Source organism: Lineus longissimus, chromosome 2 (assembly GCF_910592395.1).
Source record: "Lineus longissimus chromosome 2, tnLinLong1.2, whole genome shotgun sequence".
NCBI classification, from domain to species: Eukaryota; Metazoa; Nemertea; class Pilidiophora; order Heteronemertea; family Lineidae; genus Lineus; species Lineus longissimus.
The window spans coordinates 19,602,963-19,621,626 of record NC_088309.1 but is presented as its reverse complement, the minus strand read 5'-3'; the positions used below and the strand labels follow the sequence as shown (position 1 = coordinate 19,621,626).

The 18,664-nt window shown below is 41.0% G+C and overlaps 3 protein-coding genes across 8 annotated transcripts; 1 reads left to right on the top strand and 2 right to left on the bottom strand.

The window, feature by feature from the left end:
- Positions 1-1,408: 1,408 nt before the first annotated feature.
- On the bottom strand, positions 1,409-8,148 carry LOC135483734 (uncharacterized). Of its 4 annotated transcripts, none has more exons than XM_064764747.1 (11): positions 8,094-8,148; positions 6,263-7,324; positions 5,829-5,970; positions 5,438-5,617; positions 4,931-5,091; positions 4,521-4,647; positions 4,169-4,263; positions 3,720-3,879; positions 3,160-3,377; positions 2,683-2,801; positions 1,409-2,217 (listed from the first exon to the last, which is right to left on the bottom strand). In XM_064764747.1, the coding sequence occupies exons 2-11, from the start codon at positions 7,094-7,096 to the stop codon at positions 2,046-2,048; spliced, it is 2,208 nt and encodes a 735-aa protein (XP_064620817.1). In that variant the 5' UTR covers positions 7,097-7,324; positions 8,094-8,148; the 3' UTR covers positions 1,409-2,045. The 4 variants fall into 4 exon arrangements, with proteins under 4 accessions (XP_064620817.1, XP_064620815.1, XP_064620816.1 ...); XM_064764745.1 differs by lacking the exon at positions 8,094-8,148 and adding an exon at positions 7,485-7,700; XM_064764746.1 differs by lacking the exon at positions 8,094-8,148 and adding an exon at positions 7,497-7,700.
- Positions 8,149-8,716: 568 nt separating this feature from the next.
- LOC135482747 (protein GUCD1-like) lies at positions 8,717-13,578 on the bottom strand. Of its 2 annotated transcripts, none has more exons than XM_064763078.1 (8): positions 13,454-13,578; positions 12,669-12,939; positions 12,314-12,476; positions 11,962-12,053; positions 11,470-11,572; positions 11,260-11,317; positions 11,008-11,082; positions 8,717-9,901 (listed from the first exon to the last, which is right to left on the bottom strand). In XM_064763078.1, the coding sequence occupies exons 2-8, from the start codon at positions 12,788-12,790 to the stop codon at positions 9,804-9,806; spliced, it is 711 nt and encodes a 236-aa protein (XP_064619148.1). In that variant the 5' UTR covers positions 12,791-12,939; positions 13,454-13,578; the 3' UTR covers positions 8,717-9,803. The 2 variants fall into 2 exon arrangements, with proteins under 2 accessions (XP_064619148.1, XP_064619149.1); XM_064763079.1 differs by lacking the exon at positions 13,454-13,578 and adding an exon at positions 13,323-13,368.
- On the top strand, positions 13,430-17,167 carry LOC135482746 (NAD-capped RNA hydrolase NUDT12-like). Of its 2 annotated transcripts, none has more exons than XM_064763077.1 (7): positions 13,430-13,474; positions 14,027-14,175; positions 14,376-14,484; positions 14,658-15,301; positions 15,607-15,750; positions 16,079-16,230; positions 16,723-17,167. In XM_064763077.1, exons 1-7 carry the CDS (start codon positions 13,464-13,466, stop codon positions 16,876-16,878), a joined length of 1,365 nt encoding a protein of 454 aa, XP_064619147.1. In that variant the 5' UTR covers positions 13,430-13,463; the 3' UTR covers positions 16,879-17,167. The 2 variants fall into 2 exon arrangements, with proteins under 2 accessions (XP_064619147.1, XP_064619146.1); XM_064763076.1 differs by lacking the exon at positions 13,430-13,474 and adding an exon at positions 13,604-13,717.
- Positions 17,168-18,664: the final 1,497 nt, after the last annotated feature.

The window sequence follows — 18,664 nt, the reverse complement described above, 5'->3', positions numbered from 1 at the left end:
GGTGCCAAGTGAAATCTGGTGAAGTTATGAACGTCCAATCTTTCTCACCATGTTCGCAAGACGGTGGAGGTGACAGGACCGACTCAGTATGGCTGTGACTGTCTTGTCTGTCTCACCGTCTTGGCAAGATGGTGGAGGTGCCAAGTGAAATTTGGTCAAGTAATGAACCTCCCATCTTTCACACGATGTTGGGAAGACGGTGGAGGTGCCAGGCCAGACTCAGTATGGTTGTGACTGTCTTGTCTGTCTCACCGTCTTGGCAAGATGGTGGAGGTGCCAAGTGAAATTTGGTCAAGTGATGAATGTCTAATCTTTCTCGCCTTGTTGGCAAGACAGTGGAGGTGTCAGGACTGATTCGGTCTGTTTATGACCGTCTATGGAAGATGGTGGAGGTGCCAAGAGAAATTTGATCAAGTGATGAATGTCTTGTTGGCAAGACTTGGGAGGTACTAGGCCTGATTCGGCCTGGTTGTGACTGTCTTGTCTCTCTCGACGTCTTGTCAAGATGGTGGATGTGCCTAATGATATTTGGTCAAGTGATGAATATCTCATCTTTCTCAACCTGTTGGGAAGATAGTGGAGGTGCTAGGCTCAAATCGGTGTTTTTTTTACAGTTCAGTCACTCTCTCAGTGTAATTTAAGTTATTTAGACTCAAATCTTTACCATCATATTTGCAATACGGTGGTGGTTTAAAGCCTGTTTTGACCAGCTTGTGACTGTCTTATCTCTCTCACCATCGTGATAAGATGGTGCAGGTGCCAAGCCTTATTTGGTCTTCTTTTGACTGTCTTCTCTCTTACCATCTTGGCAAGATGGTTGAGGTGCCAAATGAAATTTGGTCAAGTAATGAAAATCTCATTTTTCTCACCTTGTTGGCAAGATGGTGGAGGTGCAAGGCCGAAATTTGGTCTGAATGAGACCATCTTGTTCCTCCTACCGTCTTGGCAAGATGGTGGAGGTGCAAAGTGAAATTTGGTCAAGTAATGAATGTCCAATCTTTCTCACCTTGTTATCAAGACGATGGAGGTGACAGGTGCAATTCTGCCTGGTTATGACCGTCTTGTTAAGATTCTGGAGGTGCCAAGTGAAATGTAGTGGTTTTTGGTGGAGGTGCCAGGCGTGATTCGGTCTTTTTGTGACTATCTTTTCGGTTGCACTGTCTTGACAAGATGGTGGAGATGCCAAGTGAAATTTGGTGAAGTTACAAATGTTCAATCTTTCTCACCTTGTTGGCAAGACAGTGGAGGTGCCAGGCCTGATTCGGTCAGGTTGTGACTGTCTTCTCAAGATGGTGGAGGTGCCATGTTAAATTTGGAGGTCTTTGGTGGAGGTGACAGGCCCAATTTGTTCTTGCACTAGGATTTAATACTGTGGAGATAGATATATATCAAAGATGTGTTTCTAGGATTTAATAACAGTAATTGTTTTAACAGCTTCGACACAGGGACTGAATACAATGGAATTCTAAAAGCCTCTCTTCAGAGATTCATTACAGTGGGGCTTTTAGTAACTCCTTCACTTGGCTTGAATACAGTGGTACATTGAATAATCTCTTTCTAGGATTTAATACAGTAGGTTTCAGCTCTTGCACTGCAATACAGTGTAGCTATAAAAACTCCATTTCTAGGATTCAAATCAGTGGTGCTTTAACCCTGTTGCTGCCAACTGCGACAGGTCAAACAAGACCAGGGCTTATGTCACCGTGTCAACTGCGACCTTGGCCGTTTTCAATGACTTGACTACATCACTGACTTTGTGTTAACAGGCAATTTAAAAGGTTTGTATGGGACATGATGTAATATCGAAAATCATGCTGGCATAACGTGACACAAGCATAAAATTGTACACTAGGATTCAATCCAGCGGGACTTTAAGCATTTTCCATGTACACCGTGCGTTAAAGCGTCATTCACAGAAAGATGTAACGTCACTTTTTTTGACAGTGCATTGCGTCATGATGTCATTGAATCGGTACTTTAGTCCATTGTAGTGTGCGTTATGATGCCCTGGACTGGTTAATCAGTCGGCAAAAGCGAATTTGCTATCAGCTCCCACAGGGCAAATCCTCTACAGCGCAGCTGAACTTCATCAAAGAATCAAGGTCCTCAAGTCCAAGGTTACTTTGAAGATAGTTGTAGAAGAATTCCGGGGCTTGGATTGACAGTTTCTTCAGGAAGACCAAGTGCTTTCCATGCATAGTTAACAACTTTGGCAAGCTATAAAGAAAGACAGGAACATTGAGTTAAAGGTGATATTGGAAGATAATTTGTGGAATGCGTTCGCATATATGAAAAGTACAAGGAAAGGGGTGCTTTGTGAATTGTAAAGTATGAGCAATTTGTTACAAAAAGGATGATTTTTGATGATGCACTCAATTTTTATGTTTTTCAGTGATGGAATAACCCACAGTGACAGGCATAACTGGATAGGAGTAGGTTTTTTTGTTAAAGAATGTCTTTTTTTAATTGATTGTGTTGTAAATCTGATTGGGCCATAAATAGGGGATCGTAAAATGATGGCCTGTCCTCCATTCGGGGCTCAATTGTAAATCTTATTATCTAGGTATAAGCATAGGTACCACTGAGATTCTTGTGAGTGCGCGTGTGTGTGTGCGTGCGTGGGTGGAGGGGGGGGGGGGTAGGCAATGGTCTGTACATCAATACAAACAAACCGTCACTTACAAAGATACATCATTTTTATTCAACCAATCCATGACGTCCCTTGGCTTCCATTTCGAGATATCCGAGTCGTGAGACGTCAATGGTGACGACTTTACAGGTTGTGCTTCTTCAGCTGTGATCTGTAAAAATAGAAGACTGTCAGATGCAGTTTACTACTTCATATAATTCCCATTTGTGAAGTCACACTTGATGGCTCAAAGCTAAACATAATTTGAATTGAATTTTCCAGTTATTCCTACATGGACGTACTGAATAAAAAATTCAAGAATGAAAGTGCATTGATAGATTTGGTTGACTTCAATTTTAACTTCAAGTCAAAGGACCTGTCGGTAAATCACTGTCTATAAAATTTGTCCTGAAGGTATCTTTCCCATTGAAAAAATCTTTTTGTGACTTTTACTTCAGGAATAGATATTATTCGTGAAATCTGCAATAATAAAACGCCTACAAAAACTGGGCGATTTGTAGTATCCGTACCTTCTCAACAACAGGAACAGCAGGAAGGGCCCCGGGTTTACCCCTCGGGCCAAGAACCCTTATCAGTTCAGCTAACTTCTTATCAAAGGGATGCTTTCCCGAGAAATCGTAGTAGAGTTTTGTGCCAATGAGTAGACCGAGCCAGCCATCGGGACGATAGTTTGCTTGCACCATGATGGGAATGATCTCCTTGTTCATACGGTAGGCATATTCAGCCTCTGCAATGGTAAAAGAGACCGATTTAGATTGCAAACTTGTTTGGATGTCTTAGGATTGCCAGTGCAAACCCTACCTACATGGATTGCTTCATGATGACTTGATTGTTTTCATTCTGCCATTGGTTAAAACAGAAAACAAGCAATTATGTGTCTCAAAAAAGCCACTTGCCAAAACTGAATCAAATGACAAGTGTATTTACAAACAACCCTTCACTTAATCTCCAGTTCGGACTACCCTTGTAATTTTCTGAGGACAACAGTAGAATTTTCCATAGTTGCAGCCATGGCCCCGTCGACCCCTCCATCAGTTATACATCTTTCAGAGTTATATTTTGCACCCACCTGATCTACAGTTTGGACTGTCCTTGTATTTCTCTGATACACAAGCTAAGACAATGGTCGAGTCTTCCACAGCTTCAGCCATGGCCTGTAACGTTGACCCCTCCATCTGTTCTACATCTATCCAGGTCTTATAACCACTGGCTTTGAGGCTATCAGAGATCTGAAATGACAAAGAGAATCAAATTTAAAGGGGCTATAACTCGGATCCTCTCCAACCTGTGCTTCATCTACCCATGTCTCAAACCAAATGGCTGTAGGTTATCAGATAATCTGCCTTTGCGGGAAGCAGTTGGATTGAGCCAGTCTCCTGGTGGAGTCAGCAGCGCCCTGTACACAATACACATACGGAGACTTCACCGTTTCTATGAAGTTAGTGAAAGCTATTATTCCAACAAGATTCAAAATAGTACAAATTCTCATGTCCTTGATAATGTTGACTACTTGCCTACCTTTTTAACTAAGTCTTGATGTGACCAATCGTAACTCAGCATGATGTGAGGCTGTTTCTCGGTTGATTCTCCACCAACAATGTCAGACGACGACACTTAAATTGGAAAGAATGCAACGGTTCAAGCAGCAGGTCTGGAGAAAATGGGATTGTTTGCAAGAAGGATCTACATATATGATACTTCTAACAACCAATGCATCTCGATGGTAAAAGGGTTCTAGGAGGGAGTCTGCAGTAATAGTGGTTGCAAGAAAGGACCCATACATGTATATAGTACCTCAAACAACCAATGCACCCTGATGATGAAAGGGTCTTAAGTAATATTAGTCGCAGAATTAGTCTTCATATAATACCTCTAACAGGAGTAGTGTCTTTCCGTTTTACGTTTATTTCCCACAATGCTCCTTCACAGCGTTTCCTTAGACGCCAGTTAGGGCTGTTCTTGAGACCCTTGAGCAATGGTACGATGTTTGGATCGTCCTGAAAGATTAAATGACCACAATGAAAATCTACAATGACAATGACATTCAAGAAGAGTGGAATTCTGTGCAAAGGAATCTTTCCTTCTTCATGGTGTGCTGGCCTTATAGTAAATGTACTATAGTTTGAGAGAATTGGCTTCCTTTAATGTCAGGTATGCCCTGCCTGATGTCATTGAATCGGCCTCAACCTGGCACCTAGCTCTGTTCATGACATGACTTCTTTAGGGACGTCATTAGGTCCTGAAAATCATATCATGCCAGATTTCAAAACTTTGACGTACCCTCATCCGGTCTTTGTTATCATCGTGAAAAGCCAGCATCCATATCGCTTCCGCAGCAGCAGATTTCTCGTCATCATCTCCAATCTCAAGAAGCCTCACCAGTGGCTTAAGCCCACCGAGCTCAGCTATCAGGCACTTGTTGGTGTCATTCTTGGCCATACCTGCAGAAGAATATGCATATAAATAAGAAATGGGGTAGCCATCTTATGGAGTTACATTGAAAATGCAGCAGAATCCCTTGCAAATGAGCCAAGGACCATCACCATAAATAGAAAGGTAGAAGCAGTTGTAGTGGTGTCTACGGTCACATGAAGGAATTTGGTTGCCATTTCAAAAGTATAGTGTCTTCATAATTACAACCTGGGAAACGATGCCTTAGGCCTTCAACAAAGGATGTTAAGCAATGCTACTGATAAAAGCTTACTGGATACTGCTGGTTTGCACAGAGTGACAAGCTGAATTGTATTTCATTGATTTTCTGCCAAAGAGTCACACTTCCCAATTTACCTGTCAAGGCCTCTGTTAGCTCATAAGAAGAGAATCCATCGGCCCGTTTGTCTGGCGAGCTCAACGCTTTCTTCAAGGTCAGGATCGTGAAGTCGAACACCTCCTTATCGGCGACGAGGAGGTCGTTGTTTTCTTCGTCAATGATATAGGAGAGAATCATCACCGCTGTCGCTTTGATGGCTGGAATAAAGAAATTCCAACATCAGTGGCTAATATTCATGAGACAGTTTTGCCCACCGTCATTAGTTAATTTGTGGTTCTTCATACAGTGATCCGAGGAATAGTACAGGCCCAGCATTGTAGTTTAAAATGTCCAAGAATAGAATGTCTAGGGAACATAGGATTCTATAATGCGATTTAATCTGGCTTTTAACCGGTCCCTCATACATACCCTCATTTTTGCATTTGAAGTAGGGAAAAATGATATCGACGGCATTGTGCTTGCTGTACTTCATCTTAACATTGGGCGCCTTTACGCAGTTGTGGAGGACTCCAAACGCCGAAAATATCGGATGGTTGGCCATCCTGCTGAGCTGAAGAAGAGATGCAGTTTTAGGGCAAAGGCAATTAAGTGCATGGAAACATTTGAACTTATTGCAGAACTGCTTTCTGTGCAGAATTGAACCCAAGATGATTTTATGTCATTTCCACACGGTTTCTGCAAAATTGCCATAGCTCAGTAATCATAAGTATGGTTGTGTTCAAAGGATACTTCTTGGGGGTTTTAAAGATGTACATGTTTCAATGTTTTTGATATTACACACTGCAAACTGCTTAATTCTAGAGTCAGAAGTTAGGAATAAGTTAATGTACATGTACATGTACCTTTGGATCCATTTGAGCCATTTGCAGGACTTGATCTGTCATGAACTCCACGTCACTAAGCAGGCTCTCGACTATCCCCGTCTCTGCAAACTTCTTAGCAAGCCCCTTGCACATGTCCGTAAAATTCCACATAAAATTCCTTAGGATTAGTAGGGCAATATCACTTGGTGTATCCGTAGAATGTTTGGTATAATGCACATATTTTTTTGAAAGCATCAGATGAAAATAGAGTTGAGAAATAACCTTTGCAAAGTCTGTCTTAGTAGCAAGATAATCACCCATCCTTTTCCGCTCGTCCTTATGAGTAAAGGTGTTATATGGTCCATTAAGTTTAGAATCCATTTGCTCCAACATATTTTTAAAGGCAGATTCTTCCCTTGTACTCTCTATTAGTTTGATTACTGCTTCAAACCCCTCTATTATGGCAGGCCAATTGTCATCCAAAGTAGGCAATCCTTCATCTGATTTTGTTTTATCGTTTTGGCTCAAACTCGATTGTCTTTTCACTAGTATACCATCAGATGGTAACGGAGGGGCTGGGGGCACGCATGATCGTGGTGGGGGTGCATAACTTTTTTGTTTCACGGAGTCGTCCAATTGGCCACTTGAAACTTCAGAGTGCGTCCCTGTGTAATGTCCCTTAACAAACGGATCAACAGTAAATGAACCATAGCTTTGGCCCTCCGGATTCATGTCTTTGGCATTACATTTTCTCAGTTCTTCAGTTTTTGCCTTAAATGACTGATGGTCGAAAATGTTCTCATTGTAAGCGCTCAAATAATCCGGATTGGCATTACCCGCATTAGGGTCTTGGGTGGACATGTTGGTCCCCATTTTAGCAGGTGGACTCTTATCTATGCCGCTTGGGAACAAAATGGAATGGCCTCCACAATCCTAATCCTCAAATTTCAGGAGAACCTCTCAACATCTGTTTTGCATCATGCATATTGTCATTATAGTGTGGCTCCCAGGGTAGCTTCTGTCCCAGTTCTAAAAACATCCAGGGTGGTCGGAGAATCTAGCTGAATTTTTCCGCACGGTTTGAATACAAGGCGAAGCAAACTGAAAGTAAAGAAATGCATGAATATCAGATTGTGCTAGCTTATGTACTGTAAAATGTCCACAAAGTTATGAGAAAACTACCATATTTCCAACTACAATCAAATTCAGTTATCATGACTTGGCTTTGACAAAAATCAACTTATAATGTAAGATTTTGTACTCCGTGATTTACTCTTAACTCATACCACTGCTGCTTATATTGAGACTCCCTTTAAGCCAGTCTCACAGTCAAATCAAGTCAATAACCACAACCAGGCATGTTAATCGTAACTGGCCATGTATAACATAGCATACAATCTATGGCTGGTATATGCTTTAGAGCTTAAGCCAAAAGGAAGAATGCAGACCAAATTAATCATAATGGTAGGCCCAGCTAAAGAAAACATTTCATAGGTTATACAGAGTGCTTCAATAAAAATGATACACTTTACAAAATGGCTATGCATTGTTCATTTTTCGACACTTGGTAAATCTGTCACTAGATTTCAGTAACGGCACAATCTTACTAACAAAGCCTAAAAAGTCAATTATCTATTACCACTATCAAGGGAAAATGGCTCTTTAAATAAAAGTAAGAAGAGTCTTGAGCCGGATTTTGGGCTTGCATTACAAAAAATGAAATATACTTTTACACTCCCTTTTTGAAATCCCATTGGCTGTAAATTTTACAAAGTTCTAGGAACAGTTTCACCAAAGGCATACAAAGGGTTAGGGTTGAAATCCATTGCCAGTTACCAGGTGTACCAAAACTGCACCCAACTGTACTCACTTTCAAAAGTGCATCACTTTTATTGATACACTCTGTAGTAGGGTCCCCAACTGAGAATGTTTTTATGTCCAAAAAATATCTACACCAATTCTGTGGTCTAATAAAAAAAATAACAATCATATACTATATCAAGTATAGAAATCTATATAAGGTCATAAATAAGTATCGAACAACCTGAATAGTGTACTGTATACTCATGTCAATAACCATGTATGAGATTGCTTGGCAACATGTCAACAGAGGTCAAGGTCAATAGTTCACAGGATGTCACAGAAAAAAAACCCTCTGCATAATGTCCCTCATGTTGGCTATAGCTATTACTAGTTACATACACATTATATATGGGTACTAAGTAGCTGTACACTTGTTATTCTACATGATTAAGAAAGAATTCTTTATAATTTGGTTAGACCCTAGGGCCTACTGAAATTCACATGTGATGCTGAAATTTACTCTTGGGTAAAGAGGGGGGGGGGGGTTTCTTTGACCCAAATGCCTCAATTTAAACAAAACAAAATGGAATCACTTGAACTTGGACTTGGTGAGGGTCACTTACAGTTCACACACAAAGCAAGATAGTTTACGAACACTTACAAATTAATAATTGTTAGGAAACAAAAATATCATAATGAATTTTAACTTTATTGCACAGTATATCACAGCGTATGATACAAAAAACTAATGATATTGGTTCAAGTTTTTTCCTTTTAAATATTTGTTACTTAACAAGCAAATAATTACTACCGTCACCTTATTTGATGTTTTACTTAACTCTAATAGCTTTCAGACAGTTTTAAAACAGCATGAGATCAAGTTTTTTCCCTTTAAATATTTGTTACTTAACAAGCAAATAATTACTACCGTCACCTTATTTGATGTTTTACTTAACTCTAATAGCTTTCAGACAGTTTTAAAACAGCATGAGAAAATTATATGACCTACTAATACAATCAAAATACTTTAAAATCTCTTTAGATTACATTGTAGTTGCTAATCAAGCAAAGCATCTTTAACAACAATTCTCAAAAGTGATGTTACACTTTTGATTTTCAGCAGAAATCAAGAAAATATAACATTTTCGAAAGTCTCATCTTCACAGAATCCAAAAACATCCATCAGATGGAACAGTCAACAAAATGGCATTGCAGAAACTTGCAGAAGCTCGACTGGATCAGCAGTGTGCACATCACGTTGTGTCATGGACTTTGTAACCCTTTTGTTGCAGGCGACATGCATAGTACGTCATGTCAGTCTCCTTGTCATGATGTGTATAGCATGCCATGCCCTACTTGTATTTCAATTCACCAGCATTCGGCGGCAGCCTCTCTCAACATGCCATTTGCACTCAGGAATTATAAGTTTGGCCCAAATATTACACTGTAGATAAAACACTTGAATATTAAAAGATCCCCTTCAGATCAAGTAATCGCCATTGTGTAAACTAATGTGAACGGGATGTTTGCAGGCCAACATCCACAGCAAAAGGGTCTCAAAAAACAACATATTTTCAGTCCTAATCACATATCAAAACTAGAACAGCGTTCCAACTAGGCATCCATGTCAAAGATTTTTGAGATTGCTCATTTCCTTGCTTAATGGTGGTGACGCAAACACATGAGAGTCGGGATGATGTCGACGTAGAAATGAGAACAGTTATTCAGCACAAATGTTTGCAGTTCTAAAGGAAAAGCACTAGAGTTTGTTGTGATGTCATGAACTGGTAGGCGGGTGTATGAATATGATATCCTCGTCAGTGCCGTACTGTTGGCGGGCCTTATCGAGAGTTTCATAGCTGCAGTGACACAGGACTGGAAGATGAAAATGAGACCGTGAGTTAATTGTCAAGTGCAGTAACCCGGGGCACAGTAATATATTTTTTTAATGAGCTGGCGATTTACCACTCTTAGGGAGAGTAGTGGCATAGTGATCGGAGCACCTGGCTGATCAAAAGAAGGTTGTGGGTTGGACTCCCAAAAGGAGCACCACTGTCTTGTCTTTGTGTCCTTGAGCAGGACACCAGACCATAATTGCTTTGAAGTTGTTTGAATGAGACATAAACTACACTAAGGAATGGACACTTTGGCTCATTTTTGAACTGTGGATTGACACCTAATGCACTGTCATGCAACAAGTAACTAGCAAGGAGCCTCATAGCCTCATAGTTAATACTGCTGGCTAACACGCAATTGGGCATTCAATCCCGGGGAGAATGTGTGAATTTACTCCTGGATGATACCAGCATATCTTTCAAAGAGCTCAAATCCCTGGCTCTTCACAACATGCCAAGTTTGAGGCTTAGCATGAGATGAATCAACAGGGGTCTGTCAAAAGTGACTGAAAGCCATAGTCCCTTGTACCTAAGTGTCTTAGCCAGGGTAAATAAAAGTTACAACACCGGTAATGATGATGATGGTGATGATGTGGACAATTTCAAGTAAAATCTACCGTATTTTCCGGATTATCCCCCGCACTGCCCTATGACCCGCACCCCCTTTGACCATTACCTAAAGCCACGCAAGACCCGCACCTGATTATGACCCGCACTGCTCCAAGACCCGCATTCTCCAAAAATAGTAAGCCATTCATTGATGTTGACATCCTAGAACCGCCATGTTTTTTTTAATTGTTAACCAAAGTGGATCAATTCCAGCATGGCCGTAACTATTTTCCCTAGCGGAGACATCACAAACTATGCGATCATGGCGGAAATATTGGTTGAAAACAATGCGAAAACGATGGACATAAATCCTTATCAAGTAACCAGTTTGGTCCCCTTTTTTTTCTTTGGGGTTGTGGCTTATCCCTCTCAGAATCCACGCAAGACCCGCACCTTTGTATTACCCGCACCCCCACTTTTTGGGCCTGTTTGAGGGCAAAAAGCCGCGGGTCATACGCCGGAAAATACGGTACTTACTATTGGAGTATGATGGATTCCTATAGTAAATGATGCCTTCTTCTTGGTCACACCCACACAATGTAATATAGTGGCCTGTAATTAAACAAATAAAGCGTCAATTAAAAGTTCTTATGTTTAAGGGAAAGACCATTTGTGTACATTGTTCTTTTCTGTGCTGGTGTATACTGATATAAACATACTCTCTAGGTCAATTTCATCACTTGTCTCGTTATTGTACTGTAGCAATGTTTATCTCTAAATGGTACTTACCTTGATATGATGATTTTAGACACGATGTGAACACTGAGAGTGGCGACAATATACCCCACTGAAAAGGAAGCGAGAAAGGAATTATGGTAAAAACTTTAAACAAATCATAATATATTAGAATGTAAGACCTCCGCAAGTTGAAGCTCCATCCGCAATTCCTGATCGACTCATTATAGTACTGGTGTAATATCAGTGTTATTTCTCTTTTACCTTTTCTTTACACTTGATACAAGAGAGATGAGTCCAATCGATGAGGACTATCACGAGACCTGACGTCATCAGGTGCGAGATGATTTCATCTATAGACATCGACCTGGAATAAAACAGACAAAAATATATCATGTCATGACATAGGAGAGCTGGAATACCTGAGTGCTTATAAGAGGGGTTACGATGAATTTCTGATTCTGACTCCGACTCTGGTTTTGAGAATTAATTTGAAGAGCGATTTCACAGATAAACCACCTTGATTTGAGATGTAGTTAAAGATGGATAAGAATTTTCTACACATCATATAAATACGACTCGGAGATTAGATAAAGAATGTTCGGAGCTGATTTGAACCTTTTGATTTTTTTAGAATGGCATTGAACATGTTGAAAGGAGTAGCTTCGGGTGCCAATGATATCATTAATGGCAGTTGTGTACTACTAAAGTTTAGGTCGATTCTAAATTGGAAGATGCAGTTGAAGACTTCTCTACCTTTTTTCAACATGGACACCTTTGTCAGCTGCCTCCGAAAATAGTCGTGTGACCCTGCCTTCATCGCTGTTGAAGTTAGAGGTATAGAAGGACTGAAAAAAGAAGTGGGGGAAAAATAAGTATAACTAGTTGTTATTAGTTATGGTTGGTAGTAGAATATGACCGATTCCTAATGAATTCTTCAAACAGCTGAGTAATGGTTGGTCAGACTCAGAGTATGTGACCAATTCCTAGTAAATTCTTCAACGGACTGAAAATAATGTAACACATAAAATCGAATGTAGAATTTAATGCAAATTTTGACCCCCCCCCACCACCAAAAAAAGATGTCAAAACTGGCATTTTAACTCACCTCATTTGCATAAGTTTGATCCACGCCAAGAGTGACAGTAAACATGGCCAACTTTAACCCATACTCCTTCAGGATGAATGCGAGATCAATCGTCCATACGCTTTCTCTGATGTCAAATTTGCTGCAAACTTTGCTCACAGAATCTGGGTCAAGAGAGTATGTCCTGAAACGAGAAGGACAACTTTTCAAATGACGAATATATTTTATGAAAATGTTTGAAATTGCAAGAGATCTATTTAAGGACCGTTTCCAAATTGATCGCCCAATGTTTATTTGTTGACAGGTCACATAATTAGTGACGGCAAATATTTATCAGCCCAAAGAAGCCAACAGTCAAGAACTTTCTTAAACTTACCCGACAACCATCTTGGCGCATGCCAAGCCGCAATCCCATGTAAAAGATTGCTGGACATGAATAACATCGATCAGAATGGACAGTTTGTCAGTTGAAACTGCACCTTTGTCTTCACCATCCATGTTGGAATTAGGATGCCCCTACAGCCAGGCTAAAGGAGACCTTAAGCAATGATATGTTGCTATTTCTCACTTCTCCAGGTTTGTCATGCTGAAGGGCCTACGTGTCTGACTGTTCATCACCACTGCATTGGATGCTGGGTTGAATCACACTGAAAAGAAAAAGCTGTGTATGTCAACTGGTTGCAGAATCCCTAAATAACGATGGTCAGGAATCTCGTCGTACTTGTCTCTGTCTGTAGGCCTCTTCGACAAAGACGAAGCAGAGCCTAAACAAATCAAATACGCACACTCAAGACACATCAGAAGGCCTCAGCCGACTTTGGACAAGGCCATTACAAGCCACTGTGACCCTTTGTTGCAGATGAAACGTGCACACGAGTATGATTGGTCAGCGCCCAAACAAACTTCTTCGAAAGGAAGGTAGCTTGCCACTGAAATATAGAAAGTATCGGTGGAAGATATGGTCAACCCGCAAGGACTATTGTCTTCATACCAATGATTGAACACTTTATTCTACAAGCCTGTAACTTACAAATGTCATCAGTCACAATCAATAAATATTCTTAGGCAACTCTTTTTGATACACACTGTATTTTGTACATGCTTTTCTACCTCCTTTTTTCTCACCACCTAAATCTATCATTTTATCCCGAATAAACTAACCTAAGGATGTATGATTAGCTTGTAAGTGATGCAGAAAGAGGTGACCACAACTTGGGCCACTAACTCGGTCTTTACTAAATAAGAAAATACCAAATAAGTGGATTATTTGACGCGTAAAAAATAAATGTGGGCAAGCCCCTTTCTAGTTCTTGCAAATGCCGCTGTGTGTCAGCACCATTTTTTGTCCCGAAATTTACACTAAATACTCCCATTTACAATGAATCGATTGCGTTCTGTATTTGCAAACCATATTAGACGAATTTGGTAATATCTGTTGAATGTATACAACACAATGTCATTTCTTGTTTTGGTTTCGTTAGCTCACAATTTGATCAGAAACTTGGTGGAAATTTTGTCATCATTTGTTTATAATATACAGGGTGACCCAAATCTTGGGCACTTGGAAAAATCCTGATCCTGATGATTTCAAGGATTTTTTCAAGTTGCCCTGGCCTTGATGCACTACCCTTACCTTATGTGGTTCAAATCTCCTCTTTTGACCAGTCCAGTGACCTGACGTCTGGTCTCAAAAGATCTAGTCTACATAACATGTCCTATTCAATTGTTTTTCAGTATTGGTCGAACGATCTATACCTCAAGAGCCTTGTGTACCGAGATGTCTCCAGATCTAGACAAGGATTATCGAGATGCAAGTTGGTGGAAGAAACTGCATGAACGAGTCCAAGACGGAAATATGTCCGTGGTGCAGAGTATGATATCAGGTAAAAACATCATAGGACAGTTAAAACAGTTAACAATTTCACCAAAGCAGGCTTCCGGGCTGGTTTATATTAGATGGACTTCAAGACTTAAAAGGGCAGTACCGAAGAAAGGATTTTGACTGCATAACACTTGTCCTAATGTGGTAATAGAATAGCATCGGATGTAGTCTTTATTTATTCATTTATTTTTTGTCTTTAAGGATTGAAACCGGGGCAGATGAACAATGCTGATGCAGAGGGATGGACACCTTTAATGTTGGCTGCGCAAAAAGGACATCATGATTTGGTGAAGACCTTCCTTGATTTGGGGTGAGTTAATGTGCTAATGATAGATGGAGCACTTGTCTTCAGATGGGTGTTAATTCAATAGAAGTTGTTGGAACCATTGACCAGTACAGTGAATTAGATAGCTGAAAATCTGAAACAATATGACGTGTATGCTTAATTCCAATATCTTTAAAATCTTATTTTGTCCTTTTCAGTTGTGATTCTCTTGCTGTAAATAAATCCGGCCAGACAGCGCTGAGCCTTGCCTTATTTGGAAATCACAGCGACGTCATCAATCTTCTTTTACATCACAAACCAAAAGAAGAGGCGTCTTCAATATTTTTCTGTGACAGTCCTTTAGACCGCGCAGCAGGGAGAAGAGTAGACCCAGCCTGGCTCGAGGAGACCATGAAACGAGAAACGTCCAAATTTATTATCTTCCGCGAAAGCAGTACCTTGGTGAAAAACGAAAAAGACAGTCGTGGGCGATCCCGATATGAACTTGTTACTCTGAGTTATGAGGACGTCCACATGGTTCTGAAAGTTGGGACGCAGTGTGTGTTTTTAGGCCTGGAAGAGGGCAAGGACAAATCAAAGCCGGCTTGGTTTGCCCTTGGGGTTCCGTCTGCTGTGGAGGAGGAATCGTTTACGATGTACGTCAAGGATACAGAGTTTCTCCAGTTGTTTCCCGGATTGCTACAAGTGCAGGACGGAGATGCAGCCATCTGTGCGCAGGCGTATTCAATTCTTGACTGGAATAACAAAAATAAATTCTGTCCAACCTGTGGGAGCAAGACGAACTCGACAGAGGCTGGTTACAAAAGGAAGTGTGAAAATCAGGAATGTGAAACTCTTAAAGGTAAACTTGATTTATTTTTCTGTCACAAATTCTAAAATATCAAGATGCTGTCTTTCTATATTGTCTTCCTGGCAGAGGTGGTGTACACTGAACACAATCCAAGGATGTCCCAGTCTGCTCTTCTGGGAGTCTATCACAAGCTATTCATGTTTCTCACTTTAGATGGGCTTTTGCTGACTGTTATAAAGACCCAAGTAAAACGAATCTCAATGTTCAAAGAATACATACCTTATATGAAAAGTAAGGCATTAATACCCTATCATTAGTTGAAGTCTTGTTTTTCTCTGCATCATAATATTTTTCAGCGATCCATAACACCTCCTACCCACGTGTCGACCCATCGATCATCGTACTTGTCTTGTCTCCAGATGGACAAAAGTGTCTCTTAGGAAGACAGAAACGCTTCCCACCCGGGATGTGGTCATGTCTAGCTGGATTTGTGGAAGCAGGTATGTACACATTGGCACTCGCAAAAATTGGTGTGTGACTCTAGACAGGTCTCTTTGTCTAACTTGCCTTTCTCAACTCAGGTATGTAAATGGTTACTAGCAGAAAAATGTTGGTTTTTGGTGCAGGTCAGAAATGCTCAAGTTGTTATGCTGATTTACCTGTTTTATCAAAAGGTTTCAGATTAGGCCAGGGTTAAAGTGTTAAGTCAGATGATGACCATATCGTTGTTGACATCAGACTATAAAGCCTAACTTTAACTTTGAAAGGTGAACCACAATTTCTCATCTGTACAAAAGATCATCTTTTGTATATAAATCCCTTTTCCAGGTGAGAGTATCGAAGATGCTTGCCTGCGAGAGATGGAGGAGGAGGGAGGGATCCCAATTAGCCATGTGGAGTACCACAGTAGTCAACCGTGGCCCTATCCCAGCACGCTCATGATAGGATGCATGGCTTACAGCAAGACAGAGGTGCTAAAGGTAAACACATTATCTATGAGTTCAAAAGTTGAAGGAAAGATAGTGACTTCTGTGTACGAGTGTCAGATGCAAAAATTGTTCCAAATAAGTCCTCTGGAAGGATTTCTGTCCCCTATTGGATCATTTAAAGTGGTGTATTGACTAATTGGACGTTTTGGAGTCAAATCCTAGTGTATCTTAACTGGAGCAGTAGTGATTGCTTTCAAAGGTGCTCCTTGATATCCCAAAGTGTCTCTGCAGCAATATATAACATTGGCACCTCCTTCTGCCTCAATTTTGGTCCACGACAGCTGTAGGGACTTCAGCTCATTTCCGAAGGATCATCTCTATCGGCTGTGGGGTCTGTTAGTCATTGCCTCCATGGGTTCCATCTGTGGCCTGCCTTGTAGTTCTGTTCAAAGGTTTTCTCAATTGTGACCAAGGCATCCCCAATTTCTCTTCAGGAATTTCTGTCTGATATGTTTTTGTAAATTCCCATCTTTTCTTTTTTAGGTGGACCATGAGGAATTGGAAGACGCACGCTGGTTCTCCAAACAGGAAATCGCATTAATGTTTGCTCATAAACACAAGGACAATCTCTTTGTTCCCCCGAGGCAGGCTCTTGCTCATCAGTTGCTGAAATCGTGGATGCTCAAGTCAAGATTATGACGTGGAATTGGATAGGATAGATGAATTCATTTGAAAATATTCAAGCAATTGGTAGAACATACCCTTAGCAGACTCTCTGTTAGGACACTCTATGTTATGGACACTAGTTCTGGTCTTAAATGTGTTTCCAATCAACTTTACCTCTCTAATATAGACACTTCTCTATTAAGGACAGCACTTAATATCAGCCCGAGGGTGTCCTCAAAAGTAGCCGTAATTGAAAATAGTATTTGGTGTGACAACTTTTCCAGATTTTAATCTGAATAAACATGATAAAAGACATATATATTCTTCTTCTGTTGTCGATATCTAGTTGGATGGCTATTTTGTCACATCTTTAGTCCTATGATGGCAGTCACAAATTGGACTGTCTTCACCAGATCCTGCTTGTCACTCCAGACAATGCAGGCCAGTCTCTTTGCCTGGCCATGTAGCCTCTCGCTCAGCCTGGAACAGTCAGCACACCTGCAAGATATGAGGTGACTCAAGACACCGGCTCCACATGAGATCTCTGATAGGTCTCTGGTGGTCTCAAGGCACCTGCTCATGAAAGGCATCAGATCCATCTCTGGTTGCCTCAAGTCACCTCCACATGAAAAGCATCAGATATATATCTGGTTGTCGAAATACACCAGCTCTACGAACAAGGCATCAGATATGCCTGGCTGTCTCAAAGACACCAGCTCCACAAGAAGGGCATCAGATATGCCTGGCTGTCTCAAAGACACCAGCTCCACAAGAAGGGCATCAGATATGCCTGGCTGTCTCAAAGACACCAGCTCCACAAGAAGGGCAGCAGATGTGCCTGGCTATCTCAAAGGCACCAGCTCCACAAGAAGGGCATCAGATATGCCTGGCTGTCTCAAAACACACGCTCCACAAGAAGGGCATCAGATATGCCTGGCTGTCTCAAGATACCAGCTCCACAAGAAGGGCATCTGATATGTCTGACTGTCTCAAAGGCACCAGCTCCACAAGAAGGGCATCAGATATGCCTGGCTGTCTCAAAACACAAGCTCCACAAGAAGGGCATCAGATATGCCTGGCTGTCTCAAAACACAAGCTCCACAAGAAGGGCAACAGATATGCCTGGCTGTCTCAAAACACCAGCTCCACAAGAAGGGCATCTGATATGTCTCCGGTTGTCTAAAGACGAGGCTCCACATGAAAGACACCAGATACGTCTCTGGTTATCCCAAGACATTGGCTGCACATTGAAGACATCTGATATGTCTCTAAATATCCCAAGACATTGGCTGCACATGAAAGACATCAGATACATGTCTGATTGTCTCAAGACATTGGCTGCACATGAAAGACATCAGATACATCTCTGGTTGTCTCAAGACATTGGCTGCACATGAAAGACATCAGATACATGTCTGATTGTCTCAAGACTTTGGCTGCACATGAAAGACATCAGATACATCTCTGATTGTCTCAAGACATTGGCTGCACATGAAAGATATCAGATATGTCTCTGGTTGTCTCAAGACATTGGCTGCACATGATTGACATCAGATACATGTCTGATTGTCTCAAGACATTGGCTGCACATGAAAGACATCAGATACATCTCTGGTTGTCTCAAGACATTGGCTGCACATGAAAGACATCAGATACATGTCTGATTGTCTCAAGACATTGGCTGCACATGAAAGACATCAGATACATCTCTGATTGTCTCAAGACATTGGCTGCACATGAAAGACATCAGATATGTCTCTGATTGTCTAAAGACATTTGCTGCACATGAAAGACATCAGATACATGTCTGATTGTCTCA

Coding starts and splice junctions, on each gene's coding strand:
- LOC135482747 (XM_064763078.1), bottom strand. CDS start 12,790: ATGGATGGTGAAGACAAAGGTGCAGTTTCAACTGACAAACTGTCCATT. Junction 11,573..11,961: donor GGTGTCCATGTTGAAAAAAG/GTAGAGAAGTCT, acceptor GTTTTATTCCAG/GTCGATGTCTATAGATGAAA. Junction 11,083..11,259: donor TCTAAAATCATCATATCAAG/GTAAGTACCATT, acceptor GTTTAATTACAG/GCCACTATATTACATTGTGT.
- LOC135483734 (XM_064764747.1), bottom strand. CDS start 7,096: ATGGGGACCAACATGTCCACCCAAGACCCTAATGCGGGTAATGCCAAT. Junction 3,378..3,719: donor CAGTCCAAACTGTAGATCAG/GTGGGTGCAAAA, acceptor TTACCATTGCAG/AGGCTGAATATGCCTACCGT. Junction 2,218..2,682: donor AATAAAAATGATGTATCTTT/GTAAGTGACGGT, acceptor CTTTCTTTATAG/CTTGCCAAAGTTGTTAACTA.
- LOC135482746 (XM_064763076.1), top strand. CDS start 13,671: ATGAATCGATTGCGTTCTGTATTTGCAAACCATATTAGACGAATTTG. Junction 15,302..15,606: donor GGAATGTGAAACTCTTAAAG/GTAAACTTGATT, acceptor AATATTTTTCAG/CGATCCATAACACCTCCTAC. Junction 15,751..16,078: donor AGCTGGATTTGTGGAAGCAG/GTATGTACACAT, acceptor TCCCTTTTCCAG/GTGAGAGTATCGAAGATGCT.